We start from the raw sequence: 22,361 nt of genomic DNA on the forward strand, positions 1-22,361 counted from the left end.
ATGTCAGTTCTGCCACTTAAGCCCCTCTTCCTAGAGGTTTAAAACTCATTTGTGAAAATCTGCTCTGGCTAAATAGCATTCTTTTTAATATGTATATTTGAAATCAGATCACTTCATTTTTATAAAAATATTATTAATAATAACTTTATTTTAAAGGAAATGGTATATTATTGGCCGAGAGCAAATATTTCACACACTTAGTGTATGAACTTTAAAAAAAGGTATTTTTTTTTATGCATCAAAATCAGAATACAAAGGCTTCATAAACAAAAGCCTTTTATGTTGAAAAACTAAAAAATCACAAAGTTGAGGCATGAAAGGAAACAAAACGAAATCTTCAGAGAATTTCTAAAGTGCATGGTCTTTTATGAGACTTCACTTTTTGGGAGGGAGCGTTCAGCATTCCTTCTGTTACTGAACTCCTTGAGTATATTAAAGAGCAATGCTGTCCTTTCAAAAAATATACTTATGAATGGGTACATACACAGTGAACAGATTATGTAACTGTCAATGACAATTAGTAGATCAAGTTTAGAACATTTACAAATATGTAGGACAAAGTACACATTTATGCTTCAATTTAATGTTAATTATATATATTTAAATATATCAGAATAGAATTTGGTATCTGAACTGGAAGTACCTAGCTATGATAGAACTGCATGAACATGTAATTTCCTGACATCTGTTTGATTTGGGCTGTTGTTTTGCTATCACGTTGGTACAATTTTAACTTTAAAGATACAAACATGTTAATTTTATTTAGCTTTTAGCAACAGAGCTATTAATTTATTATTAATGAGACTATAAGAAATAGTAGCCTTAGCACTAATGCTGTGTGCCTGGAGCTAAAAAGCAGTATTAAGTAAATCCTGTGGCAGTTAATAGGTTAGAAAGCAAACTCAGAATAATTAGAATTGCAAGAGCAAGCAAAGAGAAGACAATGAGTTGGGATAAGCAGCGATTTCGCCTGGGAGATGCAGAAATGTCCCTTTTGGTTACTATTTACCTTACCTCACAAGAAATACATTCCACATAAAGGGAGAAAAGAAAAAATAAAAACAACTTTATAACCATATACTCATGGACAAATTACTTTAAAAAAGAGCATGTTTGGCAATGAAACACAATGAATACTCAAAACTAAAACGCAATATAAACCACAAGGTGCAGCTGAGTCTAATGTTATTCAGTCGGTTTTGAAATGATGGATTAAAAAAAAAGTTTGCTTTTCATGCTAAGACATTCAGAAACGATATCAAATCCACATATTAGTCATGAGTTTTTAGTTTACACGATGATGAAAAGAAAACAAAAAGTGAGGTAAACAAAAAGCGTCCATACATGGGTGTATTTATTAATAAAGGCCCAATTTATGCCTAACAGTGAATTTAAAATGGAAACAAAATATACAATCTTAATTCTGAAGTTTTTGCCCCTGTTAGTCTGTCATTAACTATATATATCATACCATCCTACTTTTTAGTGATTCACTAATTACTGGGCCACAGTGAAATATTAATTTATTTGAATATAGCACATATCAGTTAATATTTAATGAGATGACATTGAATTCACCCATATAAATGTCAAATATATTAATCAGCTGTTCATAAAACAGGTAACTTGGCAGCAGCAGTAACAAGTTTTACTACACCAAACAAACTGGACAAAATACATACAGCTGACTAACACAGTCCCTCAATTTGCAGCATTACTCATTGCGTCATCATCATTGGTGTTGTTTAACAGGTTAGTTATTCTTTGAAAAGCTTATGAAATCACATTATATACAATGGGGGATTAAAGGTGACCACCTAATAACATGGTAAACAATAAACAGAAATTGGTTGAGCAGCTTGGAAAACATGATCACGATACGGGTCACCGCCTGAGATCATACGACACGCAGGTGAGGTGTGCAGCAGGGATAAAGCACTTAAGACATAGCTGGGTAACTGGACGCTGCACCGCACTCTCATACAAACAGTAAGCAAACGAAAATGGTAGAATTTTTGGTATGACTGTCTGACGATGGTTCCAAGTCTAAATAGCTAAACAGTAAGTTTTTAGCTGTCTTAATGCTTCAGTCCCTCCCCATACATAAGACTGATTAGCTTTTACCAAAATTTAAGTTTTGGAAACCTGATCCTTTGAGGTAACCCATCAAAGAAGGGGGGCTCCAAAACTCAATTTCTGGAAATAGTATATACTTTATGTCAATTCTGGAGAGTCACACCTACAATAAAATAAATAGTTTAGCTTCTTTCAGTCTATTATTTAAACAAACTTATTTTTACCAGGAAATCATTTCAAAGAATGTTTATTACTGGGGGATAGGTTCTTTGTAAATTCTTAGGTTTAGATACCTTTGTAAGTTGTCATCATTCTTATAGCATGTAATTTCAAAAGAACTTAGGCCTAACAGGACTGGGTTCCTCAATAATGGTCTTCTAAAAATCTTTCTTTTTGTGATTCCCTGAGAGAATGAGACACACGCAAAAAGACACTATTCATAGTTATTACTTTATGAGATATCAGTTAATTCTACATTCAAAATACTGAGCTTCAAGCTGGGAGAGTATAGTTACAAACTGTGTCAGCTTCAGCATGGAAGACAGCTGGGTTTCGAGCTCTGCTCCAGCGCTGACCAGTGGTGGGGCCCCCGGGTTGCTCGAGGGAAGAATGTAGTCGTGGGCTAGCTAGCACCTCTGTGAGACAGCACCCTCGTAAAACCCAACACGGCAGTCACAGGTGTGGAAGGAACCCATGCCGCCTCTTTGCCATCCCTGAACAACAGTGTCTTATGTAATCACTAAAAATTTTAAATTCCAAAAAAAGCTACTAGAGAGGAGAGGAGAAGGAGCAGAGTTCTTAACACATGTACCTGAAAAATTCCTCGTAGCCAGCATAGTGGTCAAGATGGCACCCTGTCAGAGCAATAAGAATATAAAATTAATGCTGCTTTTGCAAATCTTTAACCTAACAAGTAAGTGTTTTTGATAACAAGTCTTCTCCTAATCTTACTTTCAGTCAGAAGATTTTTGTTTCTCTTCAGTTTTTGGTTTCCTCAGAGTAGCAGGCCTATGTTTCTCATAATAATGCTGGGACCACCCTGGTGGGTGCGGCCAGGTTCTGATTATTAATTTGCACAGATGTTTTTCACTGAATGGAGGGATCACATCACCAGTGATCCTAGCTCTTCAGGGTAGCTTTAATTCCAGTGATATTCCACTTCCCCAAGATCCAGAAGAAGAAGAAGAGTTTTGAGGTTTAAACATTTTAAAGCCCTTTCTAATATAGTTCTGTTCCTCATACGGAATCCCACTTCTCACTCTGCCAAATTTCCCTCCACACAAAAAAGTAAAGTTTCTTACCTTTAGTTTTCTTCTCGCATTGAATTTCTTCAAGCAGTCTACAGTCTCCTGTCTGTGCATCATGGAAGCAACAGTAGAACGTTGCTGGAAGAGGAGAAAAATAAACTTAATTGAGGCTATTTAAAAGATATTAAGCATAACAGTACCCTCAACTTCATCAAATTTTCATTAGTGGTTTCTGTACCCATCCGATGAACTTTTAAGTATTCAATTACAAGAGTTTCCTAATAATGAAAAACTGATTTTGCCAAGATTACTTGTTAAAAAAAAAAAATCAAAGGAGAGTATATTTTTCACTTCAGCTCTTGGGGTCTTTGGGGCACGGTCACTTACACAGATCCACGGGTGTTTCAGTGCCTCTGAGGCCGTGATGCGCTTGGCAGGGTTGATAGTAAGCATTTTATTGATGAGGTCTTTGGCTTCAGGAGTCACGGTGTCCCACTCTGGTGACGGAAACTTTAAAAATACAAGTTTATAAAGAGTTTAAAAAGATACACTCAGTGGGACAGGGAAGAGCCAAATATACTAATCATTTCCTTAAGCAGTGTGTTTCTTCATCAATTTACTTTTTGTAGAAGTTAAATTGTATCTACATGTAGACAAACTTTTTAACTTTTTAGTTTACATTGGAGGATAGCTGATTATCAGTGTTGTGATAGTTTCCTGTGGACAGCAAAGGGACTCAGCTATAGGTATACATGTAGCCAAACTGACATAGGTATGTATCTATTCCCTCTCTATGTATTTATCTATATATTAAGATATTGAGTGTAACTATAAGGGACAAAGATGTACACTAAATTGCCATGTTATAACTAGTGATACATTTTTAAATTTGAAAAAACAAAATGAATCTTCTAGTCCTCTAAAAAAATCTTTAATCTGCGAATTCAATTTTATGCAATATTTCTCATAACTATTTATGCAATTTTACAAAAGTCAGTAAAGCTGAGAAGTTGTCATATCATCATGCTACTATGCCAAGGTTCAAAATGATGTATTACATACTTCCACATCTCGTAAGCAGTAACAGCAGAGAAAATAAAACAGTTTCAATTCCTGTTCCAAATGGACCTATTAACTGTCACTATTTGGAGTACAGCAGTGAGACAAAATTTGAGACTATAAGAGCCCAGCAGGATTTCATTTTAATACTTCAAAAAGGTTAATCTACTTAATTATAAATTTCATCAGAACTAAGTTCATGAAAGTAACCAACTCTCATAACTTTTATTAGTAACCATTTATAGTCATAAAGTAAAGTGATTTATTTTAAATTTCTGTGTAAGCTTTTTGTTGATAACTATGCCACCTCATATTCACTTAATAAGCATATTTAGTAGAAACACTATTCTTGATGGGTTAAGAAGGATGCATATCCCATTGGTTTCTTACAAAATATTAGGTGGTTTTCCCAATTTATGAATTTGTATAGACAATCCTGAGAAAAAAGCCGTTGTCACTGTGCCCTAACGGACTTCAGCTGGTTCACTTTTAGGAGCCACGTGTGACTTGTGATGTGCGACTGTCAGTTGTGATCACGTGCGTTTGGGATCCACTGGCAAAATGAAACACAAGAAAAATGATACTGACTCTTTAATACTTGCACGTTTTCGCCAGTTTAATAGCTATCATTTTAATTCCAGAAGTTTCCTTTGGCCAGTTGTAAAAACTTGCTAACCATCAGGAACTACTGAGGAAACACTCAAGTCTGCTTCTTCATGATGTGGAGATTTTCTGACCACAAATGAGGGCTGAATTCACCTAGATAAAAGTGGGTCCTTCTCTGAGTTTTCTAACTTTCACAAAGGCATTTCTTTACATCCACCAAGCGGTGAATGTGTAGAGTTATGTTTTTGGGGTGAAAAGTGAAAATGTTAGTGACTACTCTTTGTGACCCCGTGGACTGTAGCCCGCCAGGCTCCTCTGTCCATGCAATTTTCCAGGCAGGAATACTGGAGTAGGTAGTCATTCCCTTCTCCAGGGGATCTTCCCTACCTAGAGATTGAACCCAGGTCTTCTGCATTGCAGGCAGCTTCTTTACCGTCTGAGCCACCAGGGAAAAAGTGAAGCGAGGGATTCCTAGTTCTAGCCTGTAAAGATGGTGAATGCACTAAAATGGCCAGGTAAATCACAATTTGGATTAATTATGATTAGTCTGGCTAGAATGCAATGCTTCAAAATTATACATTTTAAATACCTGTGATACATCCATCTATCTACATGTTACATTTAGTCAGGGGAGTCCATGATACCTGATACAATATAATATAGCCTTCTCATAACTTCTCTCTTTACCACACTGCACTCTTAACTTGTGCTCACAAGGTGGACCCGTTATCGCCTACCCCTTAGTTAGCCCACTTAATAATACAGGAAAAGCATCTCCAGACCTGCATTCTGACTTCCAGAGGGCTGTGTGAGGTAAAATCAGAGGAAGTGGTAAATCATATTTATCAGAGGAGAGAAAATTACATCAAAGAGCACAAAGCTAAGCCATAAAGACAAAGTAGTTAAGGCCTTACTCTTCAATACAGACCTTCATTCATATGCCTAGTTTAAAATATACTAATGGTAAATTAAATGTATTGGAACTGTGATTTTCCAATATTTTTCAATTGTGAAAACCATTCTTCAATGAAAGCTTTCACAGAAGCTCACTAGATAAACAAAACAAAAACAGTCAAAGCTGACATAAAGGAACAATGTTCTATTTGATACACGGATCACTGCAAAATATTGTTAACATATAATTATGCAGTAAGCATTTGAAAATATAATTCAGCTAACAGGTAGTAACCAGTTCTAAAGCAAAAATACTTTAATTTTTATATATTTTAAAATGCACTAAGATTTAAAAGCTTTGACAAACAAGGTACTTCCTTAGAGACTTCATACTGTTTTCCTTTCGATTTTATGAAATAAAGGGCTAGAAGGAAATAGAAACTAAATATATATGTTACATATCTTATTCTTTTTTCCCAAAAGAGAGGAAAATAATAAGGGATATTATTAAAATAGCAATGAAAAATCTGTTTTTTGGTAAATAAAAAAACCAAACCCAAATATAAAGCTATATGAATATTTATTACATACGTCATAAGCTCCAGCCTTGATCTGCTGGTAGAGTCTGTGTTGGTCTTCATCCCAGAACGGTGGATATCCAACCAGTAGAATGTAGAGGATGACTCCTGGAGGGAATGAGCATATTAACACAGTGTTAAGTCCCAGAAACTCCGAGAAGTTAAACAGGGCAGATCCACAATGATATTAAGCCACATCCGTTCGAAGACAGAAAACTAGATGATTGGTAAACTTCAGAGACATGTTATGATGCGCTCTGAAGTGTTCCGTGGAGGGTGAATGCTGCTCCTCCTTTGCTCAAGGGCTCTGACAACGTGACAGTCCAATGCGTGCACCAAAGGATGAATTCTAAAGATGCACAGCAGAGCAACACCTCAATATGAAGCCCACCTCCACTGTGGCGACACATGTGGCCTCCCTGAACCCTGTGTACACATGATCTCCCTGTGGTCTTATCTATTTAGATACCATGTGATTTTAGTCACTTTAGAGGTTGACATTTAAATATATAACATGTTATTATTTCCTATTAGTCATTTTGCTAATTAGGACAGTTTGTAGAGCAGTGGTGCCCTGGTTACAGATTCATGCTCTAAATATCCAGGGTGCCTGGGAATGTGGGTACCATATAAGAAGATGAAAATCTTTTCTTCATTAATAATCTTAGTCTTCAAAGACAGCTTCTTCAATAAAACAACTAAACCAGTGATACTACAGAAGAGTATATACTACAAACAGGGAAAAGATAAGACTGAAATTGTGCATAAAATTCAAAGAGTTAAATGTTCAGCTTTAAGACAATGTAATATTTTTTTCATAAATATGTAATTATTGAGAAATTAATCAACATCTGATTTAATCTTTAAACAAAATTCCTGTATCGGGTAGTTTTTAACTTGCCCTGAAATCGAATCTGAGGTTTCAGTGTCTCCTTGGATCATCGTCTTTGTCACCACATGTGCCTTCCTTCACTTTTGAAACATTTTATGACCCTGCTTAAGATCTTTCATTTCTAGCCCGCTGTCCCAGAGCAAAGTCTGCCGTTGCTCTGCTGTCTCCTCTGCTTTTCTCTTGCTGAGCCCCTTCACCAGGGAGGCCTGGGAGCCGTGGTAAGAGAGGTGACATGCTGCCTGCTGGGCCTGCATCTCCTGTCCCCCACAGCTGGTCTCTTCATTTCCTTACCTGTACTCTGTTAGGGACACTTAGCCCTGCTCCTGTTCACCAGACCCTACATATTTACATGACAGGCACTGTTGCAGCTAAGACGGCTTTAAACAAGGGTTTAATCACCCTAGGATTTTCTAACCTGCTTCAGGAAGACCCAGTTCAAAAAGCTGATCATGATCAGAATAAAGCATTTTAAACAACATTCTTAAATAAATACCCAACAACGCTTTAAAATCAAGATCAAAAGGGACTTCACCACAGTAGAATTAAAAAAAAAGGACAGTGCAGAAAATCAAATATAATATTGCTACCTTACTTTGTAATACAAAAATGTTTTTTCTATCTTTCACTATATCACTGACTTAATGTTCATTCATTTAAATTTATTTTCATATTTTTCCTATCTGATTTAACAGATGCATTTAATGATGATAATAATTATGATAATGAGTGACTGGATGCAAGTAGAAAAGAGGATATACCTAATTAGCTTTAACCCTTTGCTATGGTTTAGGGGGTGAAGAAGAAAATCAGCTTTGCAATGGAAACAGTCTATAGTCATTTTAAAATACTCATTTCTCTAATAAACATCTGGAGTTAGGTTGTTATAAAATTATAAAACAGAGCCACATCTGCAACATTTAGCATTCTGGACCTGGGCATGGCCTGCTTCTGAAGCTTTGTTCTTGTGGGTTACATCTACTGGTTGACACTTGGTGTGGTACTTTTCTGGGAAGGGAGGCTCACAGACATTTCATTCCCTAAGAATCAGCACCCACTACGTTAATAAATGCTCATGATTTGTTTGATGGATGTCTACAAAAAAATATACTTTAAATACAATCACAGCATAAATATAGTAGATTTAAAAATACTTTCAGGCTACAAGACATCATTGAGCAGACTGATGTGAAACTTTCAGTTAGAGACGCGGGTTTGATCCCTGGGTCAGGAAGATCCCCTGGCGTAGGAAATGGCAACCTGCTCCAGTTTTCTTGTCTGAAAAATCCCATGGCCAGAGGAATCTGGTGGGCTACAGTACACGTGGTTGCAAAGAGTAGGACACAGCTGAGCACAGTTCTACTGTGCCTTCCTTAGTCTAAGAATAACTTATTTCATCAGCTGTTTGGTTACCCTGAGATCTGGCTCACAGAGAAAAGATAGGGTAATTAGTTTTTTCCTTCTTTAATAATCAGCTTTCAAAATAACACATTGGTTCCCCAAACATCCTCCAAAGGCCAGAATTTAGGTTGTATTTTGATTACTATTACTATGAGTGCATACATAAATTTAAAATTTTAATCCATTACTGTTATTTTTCTTATTTATCTTCTAACTGTCCTATCTTTAACCAGTCGAAGGCACTTCCAAGTGGCTCCTGAGTCCTGTTAATACAAGCTCTGTAGGCTTTAAGAGTTTCTGTTCTTTCTGGTCTCACCAGATGCTCTTGGATCATTACTTTTCCTAATCCAGATTTGGCATTAGCCACTTCTACAAGGAATCTTGACTTCTTACTGTGGCAAACAGTATACAGAGAGCAGACTGAGAAGTCTGAGGTGTGCTCTGTGGGAACTACACGTTTCTTCAACAAATAAATTGAGAAACAAGGAAAGAGGAGTGAGAAGAAGAGGGGGAGAGAGGAGCAGACCTTACAAATAACAGAGACTTAAGAGACCAACCTGGTAATGAAATTATGAGACAAAGGGGCAAAGAGCAAAATTACTACATATTTGATTATTTTAAACAATTACTATTACATGACATTTAAAAATATTTCTATATTATTAACATGTTTTTTAAAAAGTCATTTTCTTTTAGAGGTATTCATTAAAATATTATATTATTATATGACATTTAAAAATATTTCTATTATTAACATGTTTTTTAAAAAGCCATTTTCTTTTAGAGGTATTCATTAAAATATTTATAGATATATTGATATGATGTTTGGATGTGACTTAAATAATCTTGGGGTGGAAGACTGAGTCAAGTGATGAAGACGAAATAAGATTAGCCATCAGTTCAGTATACTATTATCCTCTCTACTTTTGTAGAGAGAATTTTCTGTAACAAATTTTCCATAAAAGCTAAACTATTTGACACAGTCCACTTCATATAGCATTTTTAAAAAATGAACATTAAAACAAGTTTTCATTATCTTATGTACACATTTGTGCTTGGAATATGCTAAGAGATGTTTGATTAATAAGAGTTGAGAAGCACTGATTACTGATTAGGTAGAAAGACTATATTATCAAGAACATTCAAAACTGATTTTAATAAAAGCTACAGCTTATAATCACATTAATGATCAAAACATTCTAAAGGCTGTTCTTATGAAAAAAAGGTGAAGCAGCAATGCTGAGAAACTCTTGAGAAGCCAGTGGGAAGTTAACGGAGCAGTCTAACAAGCACCCACTTCAAATTCTCAAAAATAAAGGGCACACCACGAGCTTATGTGCAAAATGCAGGTGGAGTTTGGAAATTAACTAGTGAGGGATAAGAACAGCTTCCTTTTATCCCTTATGCAAACCCAAAACCAAAACACAAAATAGGGAAATACTCTGGGACCTAAGGGGCCAGTAATGGGTAGAACAAAAATCTAAAAGATCAAGGCCAACAAATTAGCAAATTATTTTTCAGATGATGAAAACTATTTCTATCATGTGGTAGGGGTGGCAAACTGACAGGCTCTCTGGCATCAGGCTAAGGTGAATGCCCGTGCCTGCCGTGCAGGAGGGAGGGAGGGTGCCAGGGAGAGCCTGTGTCTATCTGTCTGGCAGTATAGCAGCCATGTAAGAACACAAGCATCTTGCTATTTGTTCTTTCAATTACTTTAGGGAAGCCAGAAACTGATAATTTCCAAAGAAATCTCCTGATAATTATATAATTTATTATATAAATTTAAAGATAAATGTCAATCCCCACCCCCATAAATGGTCCAAGCGTCTGGTCAATACAGCTGTAGATCACCTGTTTGCAGTTTGTGCTCTACTGTCTAAGAATCCTAAATCTGCTGCCCTAAAGGAATTCGCAGCTAGCTGTGTTATGCAGCTCAATGGTGGTGTGCATCAGAAAGTTTGTGGAAATGCAAATTCCTAAACTTCATCACAGAGAATCTTATTCAGTGGTTTCATGGGTGGGCCCCAGAAAATTGTATTTTTCATAAGCACTCAGGTAGGTCACCTTGAAGCATGTGGTCTGTGATCCACAGTTTGAAAAATATCAAGTCAGGGAAATAAATAAATACTATATCTAGAGAAGTATCTGAAAGTATGTCAGTTCAGAATAAGAGCATGTTGGTAGAGATTATGGGAAGAAAGCTCCAAGGGTTGAACACTAACGAAGACGTGGGTTGTAAGGGATGAAGGTAGAGAGCCTTCTAAATGTGAGGCACAGCTGGATGGTGCAATGTAAGAGCCACAGAACTGGCGAAAGGAACACATGGTCCAGCAGGCTTGAGATTTCCAAATGGCAAATACTTTCTAAGAAAATGCTTGATGCTGACTTATTCCGGCTGAAATATGGAAATGCTAAGGCTCAGAAATCACACAACCGCTGGAACTAATCTGGCCATGAAAGGAAACAAGGAACACATCCTCCTAAGATTTCAAAGGTTTGTTACAAGTTACAATATATTCTGTGACAGCCACTAGTTTATTATTACTCATAACTGTTCTGATATCTAATGCAGGTAGAGAAGTAACAAGACAAGCTGTGTGTCCACTATATTTTCAGACTTACATTTATTATTTTTTAAAACCAAGATGTAGAAGGAAGTTCAGTTAAAAACCAGTCATTCAGTGACATCTATAAACAACATTTGCTCACCCCACTATGGAATTATGGCAATAGCTATATAAGCAAGAAAACTATCTAAATCAACTTACTGTTGTTAACGGCAGAACACAGGACTATATTCTTGCTTCATTAATGTCTATCATTTACTTTCCAGTAATGGACTAGTAGCTTTCAAAGCCCAGATGTAAGTCAGGCTATATTCTGTGTGAGATCATTAAAGTAGTGGTGATAAGTATTTTAAATTTTCTGTGTATGGATTATTGTAGGTTTATAATGAAAAAACTGCACAGATTTCTTTAAGCCATTATACCAAAGCCGTACTTCACTCTGTTCTGGGTCAACTGCCCAAAGGCAACCGTGGTTGAGTACTTACAGAGTTTGATTCACAAAGATTACTTGCCATTTTGCTAAATGGCTTATTCTGTATTTCCTTTCTTTTCTGGGTTATCTCATTTTCTACCATACTATCCAATGTCTACCTTTGCAAAGAAGTAGTTATTAAGAGCTAATGTTGAGGGATGGTTGAAAAATAAGATTCTCTCAAGATCTGCCATTACCTAAAAGCAGTAAATAAAGTGTACATTACTTTGGCAGCTATTACAATAGGAATGAGAAAAGGTGTATCATCTTGTAAGTAAAGTAAATTTAATGTAACCTTCAAGACATATAATAAAATGGTAAAACTATTCCAAAGAGCAGAGACCCAGAAATGTAACAAAAGGCATAAAAATCTCTTATTATGTTCCAGGTAGTGGGCAGTGTGTGTGTGTGTGTGTGTGTGTGCGCGCGCGCGTGTGTTTGGGTAATTTCCCCCAAATATGTAACACTATAATATCTAAGACACTTCTGCAGTTAACTATGTGATCCTAAGGACATTTTTCAGCATGCAACTAAAGATGCCAGACTTTCTACAGAAAATAAGGGTTGGTGGCCCTAAATAGGGCAGGCTTGTCACAAAGGGATTTGGCTGTTTATAAAAAATTAAAAAAACATGTAAAAAGAAAAGCTAAGGAGAGAACTGAGCAAAATGGAAGATAAGCCTACTCATGGGAAAACGAGCTGAAATCTGAAAGATGCCCTGTGGCTCTGAGTTTCTAGAGTCATTCATGAGATGTGTGTGTGTAAAAATTCCTCTTGGTAGTTCTAGGAGGCAAGTACCATTATCATCACTATTTTAAAAGCAGAAGCTGAGATACCGAGACTCACTCTGGTCTGGACCTGTCTGTACCACATCCTCTCTTCAGTGCTGGGTACCGCTCTAGCTGCCCCCCACCGCCTCAATAAAACCCATCCGCATCTGTCAGTCTCTTAACAGATCTGTGATGGAGGCTGATTTCTTACAAACAAAATATTTTGAGTTATCTGCCATTAACATGTAGACTTGAACAACAGCATTTTGTGCCTGTGCTTTCACCAAAAGGATTTTAGAGTTCCTGCTTAGGAAACAGTCTCAGGGACGAAGACAGAGCTTAGAGCTCACCTAAGACACTACCCTTTAAGTGACAATTCCAACTTTTTAGAATAATAATAGCTGTTTGCATTTCAAATTGCTTTATAAATTCTAAAAACCCCATTTGACCCTCATACAGTTCTATGAAGGTCAAATATTTCTACTGTAAGGTAAAGAAGCCAACTCAGTGATGCTAAGGAGATGGGGTTAGCCAGTGCAAAGCAGACTTGAACTCAGGCATTGTGACTCTAAATGCTGTGCTCTTCTCACATCTGCCTTCTTAGGCGTGGAAGTAACTCTAGAAGCCAAGATACACCCAGCTGGAGATCACACACCAAGTTGTTGGTTGTGCTAATGACACAGTGTCAGAAGCCTAGAGGGTTAGCTCCTGTCCAGTAACTCCAGCAGAAAATGTTTCAGAATACCCCGAAGTACCCCTTTTAGTTCAGTCTCCCACCTATTTGAAGTATATGCTGACACAGAAATTCTGCTATAAAAGCTGTGGTGGAAACTCTCCCCATTCTTTGAGCCTACACAGGCTATGTTTTGATTAGAGCTTGTTGCTAAAGGCCAGGCCTAAACCAGAGCCCAGTCCCCACAGGGCAATTTCATTCCTTTCCAAGATTCACTCATTTTCTCCTAATCCCTGCTGAGCATCTTGTGTTGCAGACAGGACAGCCGTGGTCAGGGCTCCCTGGAGGAGTTGAGAGGAAAGGAGCATAAACCCCACGCCCTCTGTGGGGGACACTTTATGGCCCTATCTCAGAGTGCTTCCTGGGCCTCAGGCTTCAGCATCACCTGGGAACTTGTTAAACACATGAACACTCTCGTCCCAGACCTACTGAATCAGAAACAGCAATCTGCTTTAATGGGCTCTCCAGGCGACTGTTGTAGGCTAAAGTCTGAGAACGTAACTCTTAAGTTGATTGCTAGAGAGCATCAACCTCAGATTTGACAGATACTATTTTCATTGTAACAATAGTGGTGTGCTGCAAACTTTGCATGAGGATGATTCCTTACCGCATGCCCACATATCCACTGGCTTTCCATAAGGATCTTTACGTAAAACTTCTGGAGAAAGGTATCCAGGTGTACCAGCAAAACCTAGGGAAAACAGATGTTAATGAATGAAAACCAACTTGGCAAAACCAATATGAAATGGCAAAGGAAGGAGGAAAAACTTCTTTGAGCTTCTGTATCTGTTGATCTGTTTGTCAAGATAAGACAAGGCTCTTAGGGAAATAAAATAACATGGACGAGTTTCTCTCTGTAGCAGTCTTAACATCAATCTGTCCCGCACTGTAGCTAATTAGAAGAAACACATCTTTTTTTTCCCCCCAGATAGAAAAACCTTTCTATGGAGCTGCAGTCAGTGTATATACTTCAGACTACTTGGTCAGCAGTTCTGATTCCTGTTCATGTGGAAGTTAAAACTAAACCTGTGAAAGGGTCAGAACATGCTACCCTATACCTGGGAAGAAATTAGGAGAAAACTGCAGAAGATGATACTTATCATGATGCCTACATAATATATTATGAGAGGTTGTTGCTGTTGTTGAGTTGCTAAGTCATGTCTGATTCTTTGCAACCCCACAGACTGTAGCCCGCCAGGTTCTTCTGTCCATGGGATTTCCCAAGCAAGAATACTGGTGTGTGTTGCCATTTCCTTCTCTAGGCAATCTTCCTGATCCAGGGATTGAACCTGTGTCTCTCGCATTGCAGGTGGATTCTTTACCGCTAAGCCACCAGGGAAGCATTATTATGAGGCATATTTATCTATAAAGTGGGGCTTGCCTGGTGGCTCAGATGGTAAAGAATCTGCCTGCAATGCAGGAGTCTGGTTTCCGATCCCTGGATCAGGAAGAGCCCCTGGAGAAGGGAATGGCTACTCACTCCAGTATTCTTGCTGGAGAATCCCACGGACAGAGGAGCCTGGTAGGCTACAGCCCATGTGGTTGCAAAGAGTCGATATGACTGAGTTTCTAACACTTATCTACAAAGTAGAAGGATCCAAAACATAGATCCTGGGGATAAATTTAAAGCAAATTTTCAGTAAATATTTTTGATAGTGAGGTAGTCCATGAGAGGGGGTTGGGGCTGAGAGTAACTGAAGAACTCACTAGGAAAAGAAATGGGCTCATAATATATCAAAGACCTCACTCTGTACTAATAAGTAATCACTGTGTACTTATAAGTGGCAACTGAAGAGAAGACTCAGGAATATTTAGATGAGTCACTACTGAACAAGTATCAGCTAGACTTTTAAGAGATGAGGTATGCGAAACTAGATGGCTAAAGAAGTTTCCTATTAGATAAATCAGTACTTCCAAGAAGGTATACTTAAATGATAATTAATAGCTAGCATCTAGAGTAAAATACTTATTTATGAAAATAATGGTTTTCAAATAAAAAATATTTACTTTAAAAATTACCAAAAATAGCTATTGCTATTTGGAAATTTTCTTTAAAGGCATACGGAAATTGGAAAGCGTTCTTTAAAAGGATCTATAATCAGGAATTTCTCTGACTACAAATCAGTGATGAAGCACATTGTGTATCTACTGGGATGCAAAGCATGCAAGAAAGGAGCTTTTCCCCGCCTCCAAAACAAATCTGTACTTAGAAACAAGCATATATATAATAACACGGTTACAACAAAATTACATTTTGAGGCAAAGGATTTTGGATTTCACTTTTCCCCCCATTTTCATTGCCTGTCCTCTCCTCTGTTTGCTTTAGAGGAGGATGAGGAGGACAGTGAGAAGGAACTTCAAGAAAAGACCTGTATTGTTGTAGTTTAAGCTTTAAATGGACCACAGTGGATTCACCTCTACCTCAAACTTTATTTGATAGAAATGTTTGTTCGGTAGTTGTGAGCTGCAAAGAATTATTGAGCAGCAGCGGTGGGTCCCCTGGCTGACGTTCAAGGATTAGCTGAAGGAGTGATGTGGAAGTTTGCTACTCTAATGTAGAGACAGGCACACTAGTTTCCAAGAGCTTTCTGGGGCTTCTCACTGCCGTATCTGCTCTCTCATTCCGACCATTCCTTTCCAACTCCTCCAAATGTTGAGACACAGAGGGAATCCAATGGGAAACAGACTCCAAAGACCAGATTAAAGACAGGTCCCACCTGGCATTTTAAGATACTTTATCATCTGGTCCTACCCACTACTTCCCCTTCATTCACTCAACATAATATCTTTCTACTTCTGAGCACTTAACCTAAAAAATCTCTTTCAGATTTCTTGAAAATAAACTTTCCATTTTCACCCTTAACGATGCTTTTTCTGTTTCTTGAACCCTTGATTTTTTTGGTGTATGTGTGGGAGGGAGTACTTTTTCTCTAACATAGGGTGACTCTAAATTACTTCCATCTGCTACAGTTCTCAGTGGTCCTCTCTTTCTCTGAAGTGTGACTACCCTTTATATGCAATCTATAACCTCCCATCTAGAATTGGTAACCTTTAATGTATGTCTTAAATAACTTGGTAGAATACATGCCTGGAGTAGGAAATATTAACACTTCATCGAGGTAGAAAAGATAAAGAAGAAACCACTATGCAAGAAATGAAGTGATAATCCTAAGTGTAAATTATTATAAACCTCTTCTGGAGACTAAAATGCTAAGAGACACTTGCTCCTATTGAGCACAACCATCACTTGAGCAGTTAGGGGTCCTTACCCCTAAGAATAGCGAAGCCTACATGTACAATGCACAAATGTTAAAACAGTGCACTTTACAGCGTGTTCTCATGAATACAGAAATACTGAGGGGAAGACAAACTAGGTTTGTTTTAGCATGAGATTAAACTCCTAAAACTCTAGTTTATTATGATATATACTATCAACGGGAATTTAATGGGAGCTTGCCTTCTTTAGAGACAGGGTATGTTTCTCATTCTGAAAAACCAATAGGAATACCAGAAAGGATCAAAGAGAAAACAGAATTACTTACATACAGAATCCACTGCAACATACTGCCGTTAAAAAACCCTTAATATTTAAACAACAGACATAATAACATAATAGCAACCAAGCAAAATAATTCTTCCATAAGAAACAGATCATGGCAGTTATCCTTTTTTCCTAGTAGCAAAAAAAAAAAGAAAAAAAAAAAAGAAAGAAATGGATTGCAAACAGCATTTCCAATCCCACAGGAGAAACAGCTTATTCTCTTTGGTAAATCTCCTAGTCTACCTCACACAAGTGCTACAGGGTGCTACTACTTCTGGCCTTTTTGGCTCTGTACAAAAAAGACCGAAGAAGTAATACGGGAAAAACAAATATCTGAACTGGAAAATAAGGGAAAAAAATAACTGAACACAATAGAGAGCTTCTAGAGCGGCTTGAATAGTTTAATTTTTCTTATATGGAGTAGACCTCAAATTTATTAAAATAAAACTCTGTAAAAGCTCGAAACTCTGGCATTACACGTAATGAAAAAAAGAGTTCTGCTTTTTTCTTATTAAAATAAATGTTTCCCCACTCAAAACCTTTACATCTTTTAAAATGTAAAATTAACCAAATACATGAGACTATGGCAGAAAACTGAATAAATATCAAAACAAATCATTCATACTAAAACATGCCTTTCCTCCTAAAACCTATCAGGCAATATTCCCAAAAGAAAGGCAGGACATCACATGCCCTTCACTTAGTTATCCAGGAGGAGTCACTGAAATTTGAGTTGAATGTGCTCAGTTGCTTGTTATGGCTGACTCTTTGCAACCCATTTGAAAAAAAAAAAAAAAAACAAACGTTAAAAGAAAGCTAAAAAAAGTATTCTCCTAAGCTTAGAAACTATGTTTGTTTATACTTATAAAATGATGGATTTTCTTAGACCTTAAAATGCATCCTTTGAAAGTCATTACCCTAATAGGTATCTTAGTAGGAACTTAACTGACTATCACCATACCAAAGAAAAAATGGGAATTTTACTTCCCATCTGTCCTTGTTTCTCTGAGACCAGCTTGCCTTGAGAAATGAATTATCACAATTTGAAAATTTGTGTACTTTTATATGGATGCTATTGCTTTCACTAGCCTGATATTTAGTCATTCACTCAACAACTTTTACTGTGTAGGCTGGTTCTGTGACCTGTTTCATTCCAAGACAGTTCTGAAAACTTACTGAATAGCTTTGAGAACCCAGGCATATTCCAATAGTCTACTTTAATGGTCTCATCTCATAACAGCCTCATGAAAGAGTATTTATTATTTCCATCTGCAAAAAGGACACTGAGCTTACAGAGTTAAAGCGACTTGCCTAATGTTATGTAGTTGTTAAGAATCAGAGCCAGGATATCAGCTGCAGTATTTTAATTCAAAAAGCAGAAACTTTGTACTACACACAGTCCCTCAAACAGCTTGTGATCTAGCAGAAGAGATGAAATCTCACCCAAACAAGTGAGATTTCAGGAGCTCAACTTCAATACTTTTATAAGCATCATCCAAGTTGTCAGTGTTAAATTTGATCCTTGGCTCTGTAATAAGGCTTCTGGCTTATTCCTGATATCCAATTATCATCTTGTACCTAGTTCTGGCAATCACATCCCTGAGCCCAAGTCCTTTTTTGGTATCTTGTAAAGTGGGGTCCTGCTTTGTTCTAGAAAGGACTAGAGTTCTGTCTTGGAACCCAACTTGCAGGATTCTGACTTCCTCTACACAGATTCCCTTAAAATTCAGGGTTCTTGTCCTTTCTGCTTGTCACCTGGCGCTTGCTTGCTCCTGGGCACTTCTTAGCTCAAGCTGTCCTCAGGCGTACTTTGAACGCCCGCCTTATCTTAACTGGCCCCTTGCCTGAAGGCTATCCTTAAAGTCACCCTCCTACCAAATCTTTACTTAACAGAAACCCACTTATGTCCTCCTCTGCTCAAAATTTTTCACCAGATTCCTGAAACCTCTAAGATAAATGCTAAATCCTTCACAAGAACATAAAATCCTTTCCTACTTCATCAGCTCCCCATCTTAGTATACCTTCTACTTTAGCTGTAATCAACCTATTGCTATTCCTGAAATAGAAAAAATTGTTTCATGCCTCTGAAATTTTGAATGTGTTGATCCCTCTGTCTGGAATGCCTTTATCTCCTTGCATGCCAGTGAACAGAACTCCCATTCAGCCACCAGAAAGGGGGAAGCCTTGTCCCAGTCACTGAAATTTCCACAATTCTTCTCTTGTGCTCCAGAGCACCTTACACCTGCTTCTGTTAAAGGTGCTCCCACGCTGCCTGCTAAATATTTATTGACAGGCAAGTAGGAGTGTTTTGAAGGGCAGGACCTTCTAATTCATTTCTATATCTCCAGTGATTTGCTCCGCCCATCTTTGTGATAGCCCCAGTACTTCCTATTGGACCCCAACTCCTATAACTGTATGTTCTTTATCAGGGTAAATTATACTCTTTCCTAGGATAAAATGATGTCTCTGAATCTCAGATTTACAGCACTAATTCTAGGTCCTACCTCTTTTCAGTTTGCAGTTAGTGGAATAGCTTTGTCCAGTTATATGACAAAATATAACACAACAAAGGACAAATTGGGAGGTATTAAGTTCACCTGGTAAGTAAGGACAACCTTAACGTAAAAGGCAGTATTCAACAGAGGTATCAGAGACAAGGATAATGGTCAGGCACCTCTGAAGCAGGACCAGCAGCACAAGATGAGGTCCTGAATTAGGCTGCCTTCAGAGGAGGTGGATAAGGCTGCCCCACCAGCCACTCGTTAAGTGGCTGCGGCAGATGAGAGAGAGACAGTGAATCCTGGGAGATCTGGGTGCTTTTCAGCACATGTGTATGTTTAGGGATACAGAAAACTACTTGTATAGAAAACAAAAGAAGTAAGCATTTCTTGAGCTCTCTTTCTATTTGTTGTTATTGTTTAGAGGATAAGCAATTCAAATTGAAGGGCATTTTGCCACTGGCCACAATGTGGATGGACCTAGAGACTGTCATCTTGAGTGAACTTAAGTCAGACAAAGACAAATATATGATATAGCTTCTATGTGTAGTTTAAAAGGTACAAATGAACTTTTTACAAAAGAGAAGTAGAGTCACAGATGCAGAAAACAAACATAAATTTGGGGTAAAGTAGTGTAACATATTGGAGAAGGCAATGGCACCCCACTCCAGTACTCTTGCCTGGAGAGTCCCATGGACAGAGGAGCCTGGTGGGCTGCAGTCCATGGGGTCGCGAAGAGTCGGACATGACTGAGCGACTTCACTTTCACTTTTCATTTTCATGCATTGGAGAAGGAAATGGCAACCCAGTCCAGTGTTCTTGCCTGGAGAATCCCAGGGACGGGGGAGCCTGGTGGGCTGCCATCTATGGGGTCGCACAGAGTCGGACACGACTGAAGCGACTCAGCAGCAGCAGCAGCAGCAGCAGTGTAACATATACACACTACCGTACTGCGAGTGGTAAAGAATCTGCCTGCAAATGCAGGAGACATAGAGACAGGGGTTTGACCCTTGGATCAGAAAGATCCCCTGGAGGAGGGATCACAAGAGGAGCCTGGCAGGCTAAAGTCCATAGGGTCACAAAGAGTCAGACACGACTGAGGTGACTTAGCATGCACGCACATACACACTGCTATTTATAAAACAGATAACTAATAAGGACCTACAGTATAGCACAAGGAACTCTACTCAATATTCTGTAATGGCCTATAGGGGAAAAGAATCTAAAAAAAGAGTGGATATACATATATGTATAGTTGGTTCACTTTGCTGTACATCTGAAACTAACACAACATTTTAAATCAACTATGAGAGTGAAAGTGAAGTCGCTCATTCATGTCTGACTCTTTGCGACCCCATGGACTGTAGCCTACAAGGCTTCTCTGTCCATGGGATTTTCCAGGCAAGAGTACTTAAGTGGGTTGTCATATCCTGCTCCAGGGGATCTTTCCAACCCAGGGATCGAACCTGGGTCTCCCACATTGCAGGCAGACACTTTACCCTCTAAGCCACATCAACTATGCTGCTGCTAAGTTGCTTCAGTCATGTCCGACTCTGTGCGACCCCATAGACGGCAGCCCACCAGGTTCCCCCATCCCTGGGATTCTCCAGGCAAGAACACTGGAGTGAGGTGCCATTGCCTTCTCTGCACATCAACTATATTCCAGTTCTAATCTCAATACATTGGAAGCGAGAACAGAAGTAAGGTTGAAGCTTGTGGAGAGGTTATATTTTAGGACACCACGTGAAAAAATGGATTAATACTCGGAAATGGCAGAAAGAGAAGCATAAGAATTCAGTGGGTAAAATAATTTATTTATCAAAACAATTCATAAACTTGAAATAATATAATCCAGAAATATTTAATACTATATATAATATAAATTTGTTTAATCTTGTCCTTACTTGCAAGGAAACAGAAATTTCATCATGTAGAAATTTCAAAATTGTAGAGCAGAAACGGGCACTTTGATGAAACTCACACACACATATATAGATACATAACACCACGTATTATGTAAATTTCTCTATATACACTTTATAATATTTTAAAAATATTTCTAATCACAAAAGATGCAAAATATTGTGCAAATATGTACCTAGTTACATAGGAGATTTCAGCATCAAGTGAGGCTGTATTTGGACAATCAATTTTCTCTTAAATAAAGTACTCTTTGAATACTGCAATCCGCCTATTAATTAATACAGCACCCATTTTTCATCAATTCTTTAAGAAAAAAAGTCTGGGTTACTGGCTTCTATTATATTTTCCCTTATTTTTAGACTTATACTTTTTTAATGTCACTAAAATTAGGTACTTATAAAAGTCCACTATCTTAAGACTAGCCAAGTTGTCAGAATGAACATTTCCGCTTTGTCGCGGCTAGTAAGTGGGATGGGACTGCAGCCCAAGAGTGAAAACGGCACGCGGGGGGAGAAGCCCTACTCACCAAACCATGCCTGCTGGTCTCCTTGGACTTCTATGGCTAAGCCAAAGTCGGCGAGTTTCACAGCTGCTCCCTTGGATTTGCTAGCTAAAAGCAAATTCTCAGGCTTTATTTAGAAAGAAAAGAGAGACTGATGTGAGAATCTATTTTAAGTGACTCTTCAAAACTAACATTTTGTAAGATTAGGAGGAAAAAAAAAAGTCATGCACTGTCCTCTCTTCCAGAGACTGTCATTCCTAAATCCCAGGGAAAATATGGTTAGAAAATGATTACAAACGATCATGTGTGCAGGCTTCAGACAGATGCATATATGTCCTGGAGAGATACTGGGCTGAAGAGAGGATACACTTGGGGAGAGTGCAAATGAATGGGAGCACCTGTCTTGACCTGCTCACATGCTTCCAAGTGCTGCTTGAAGTCCAGGCTTGGCCACGGACATTGGCTTAGAAGCCTAACAGAGCACAGGCATTTTTCAGCAGAAGGGAACTTGGCAAAATGATAACAAGAGTTGGACCAATCTACAGACATTTGGCAAATGAAACTGTGCAAATTTAATCCTAGTTGACTTCAAGAGTTTGGACCCA

General features: G+C 38.0%; 1 protein-coding gene across 41 annotated transcripts in view; it reads right to left on the reverse strand.

Annotated features, from left to right (window-relative positions):
* CAMK2D (calcium/calmodulin dependent protein kinase II delta) overlaps positions 1-22,361 on the reverse strand; it is a 309,080-nt gene that overhangs the window by 46,674 nt on the left and 240,045 nt on the right. For 37 of the 41 annotated variants that reach the window (XM_086407229.1, XM_086407222.1, XM_086407224.1 and 34 more), the window contains 6 exons: positions 21,781-21,883; positions 13,900-13,983; positions 6,474-6,568; positions 3,711-3,833; positions 3,378-3,461; positions 2,888-2,930 (listed from right to left, as the gene is read on the reverse strand). In XM_086407229.1, coding sequence (XP_086263355.1) covers positions 2,888-2,930; positions 3,378-3,461; positions 3,711-3,833; positions 6,474-6,568; positions 13,900-13,983; positions 21,781-21,883 — 532 coding nt within the window. Of the gene's footprint in view, positions 1-1,014; positions 2,931-3,377; positions 3,462-3,710; positions 3,834-6,473; positions 6,569-13,899; positions 13,984-21,780; positions 21,884-22,361 lie in introns of all 41 variants that reach the window. The other 4 variants (XR_015165941.1, XR_015165939.1, XR_015165940.1 and 1 more) reach the window with 1 other exon arrangement.

This window comes from Bos grunniens, chromosome 6 (genome assembly GCF_055505025.1).
Source record: "Bos grunniens cultivar Pamir isolate PY7600 chromosome 6, Bosgru_T2T1.0, whole genome shotgun sequence".
NCBI lineage: Eukaryota > Metazoa > Chordata > Mammalia > Artiodactyla > Bovidae > Bos > Bos grunniens.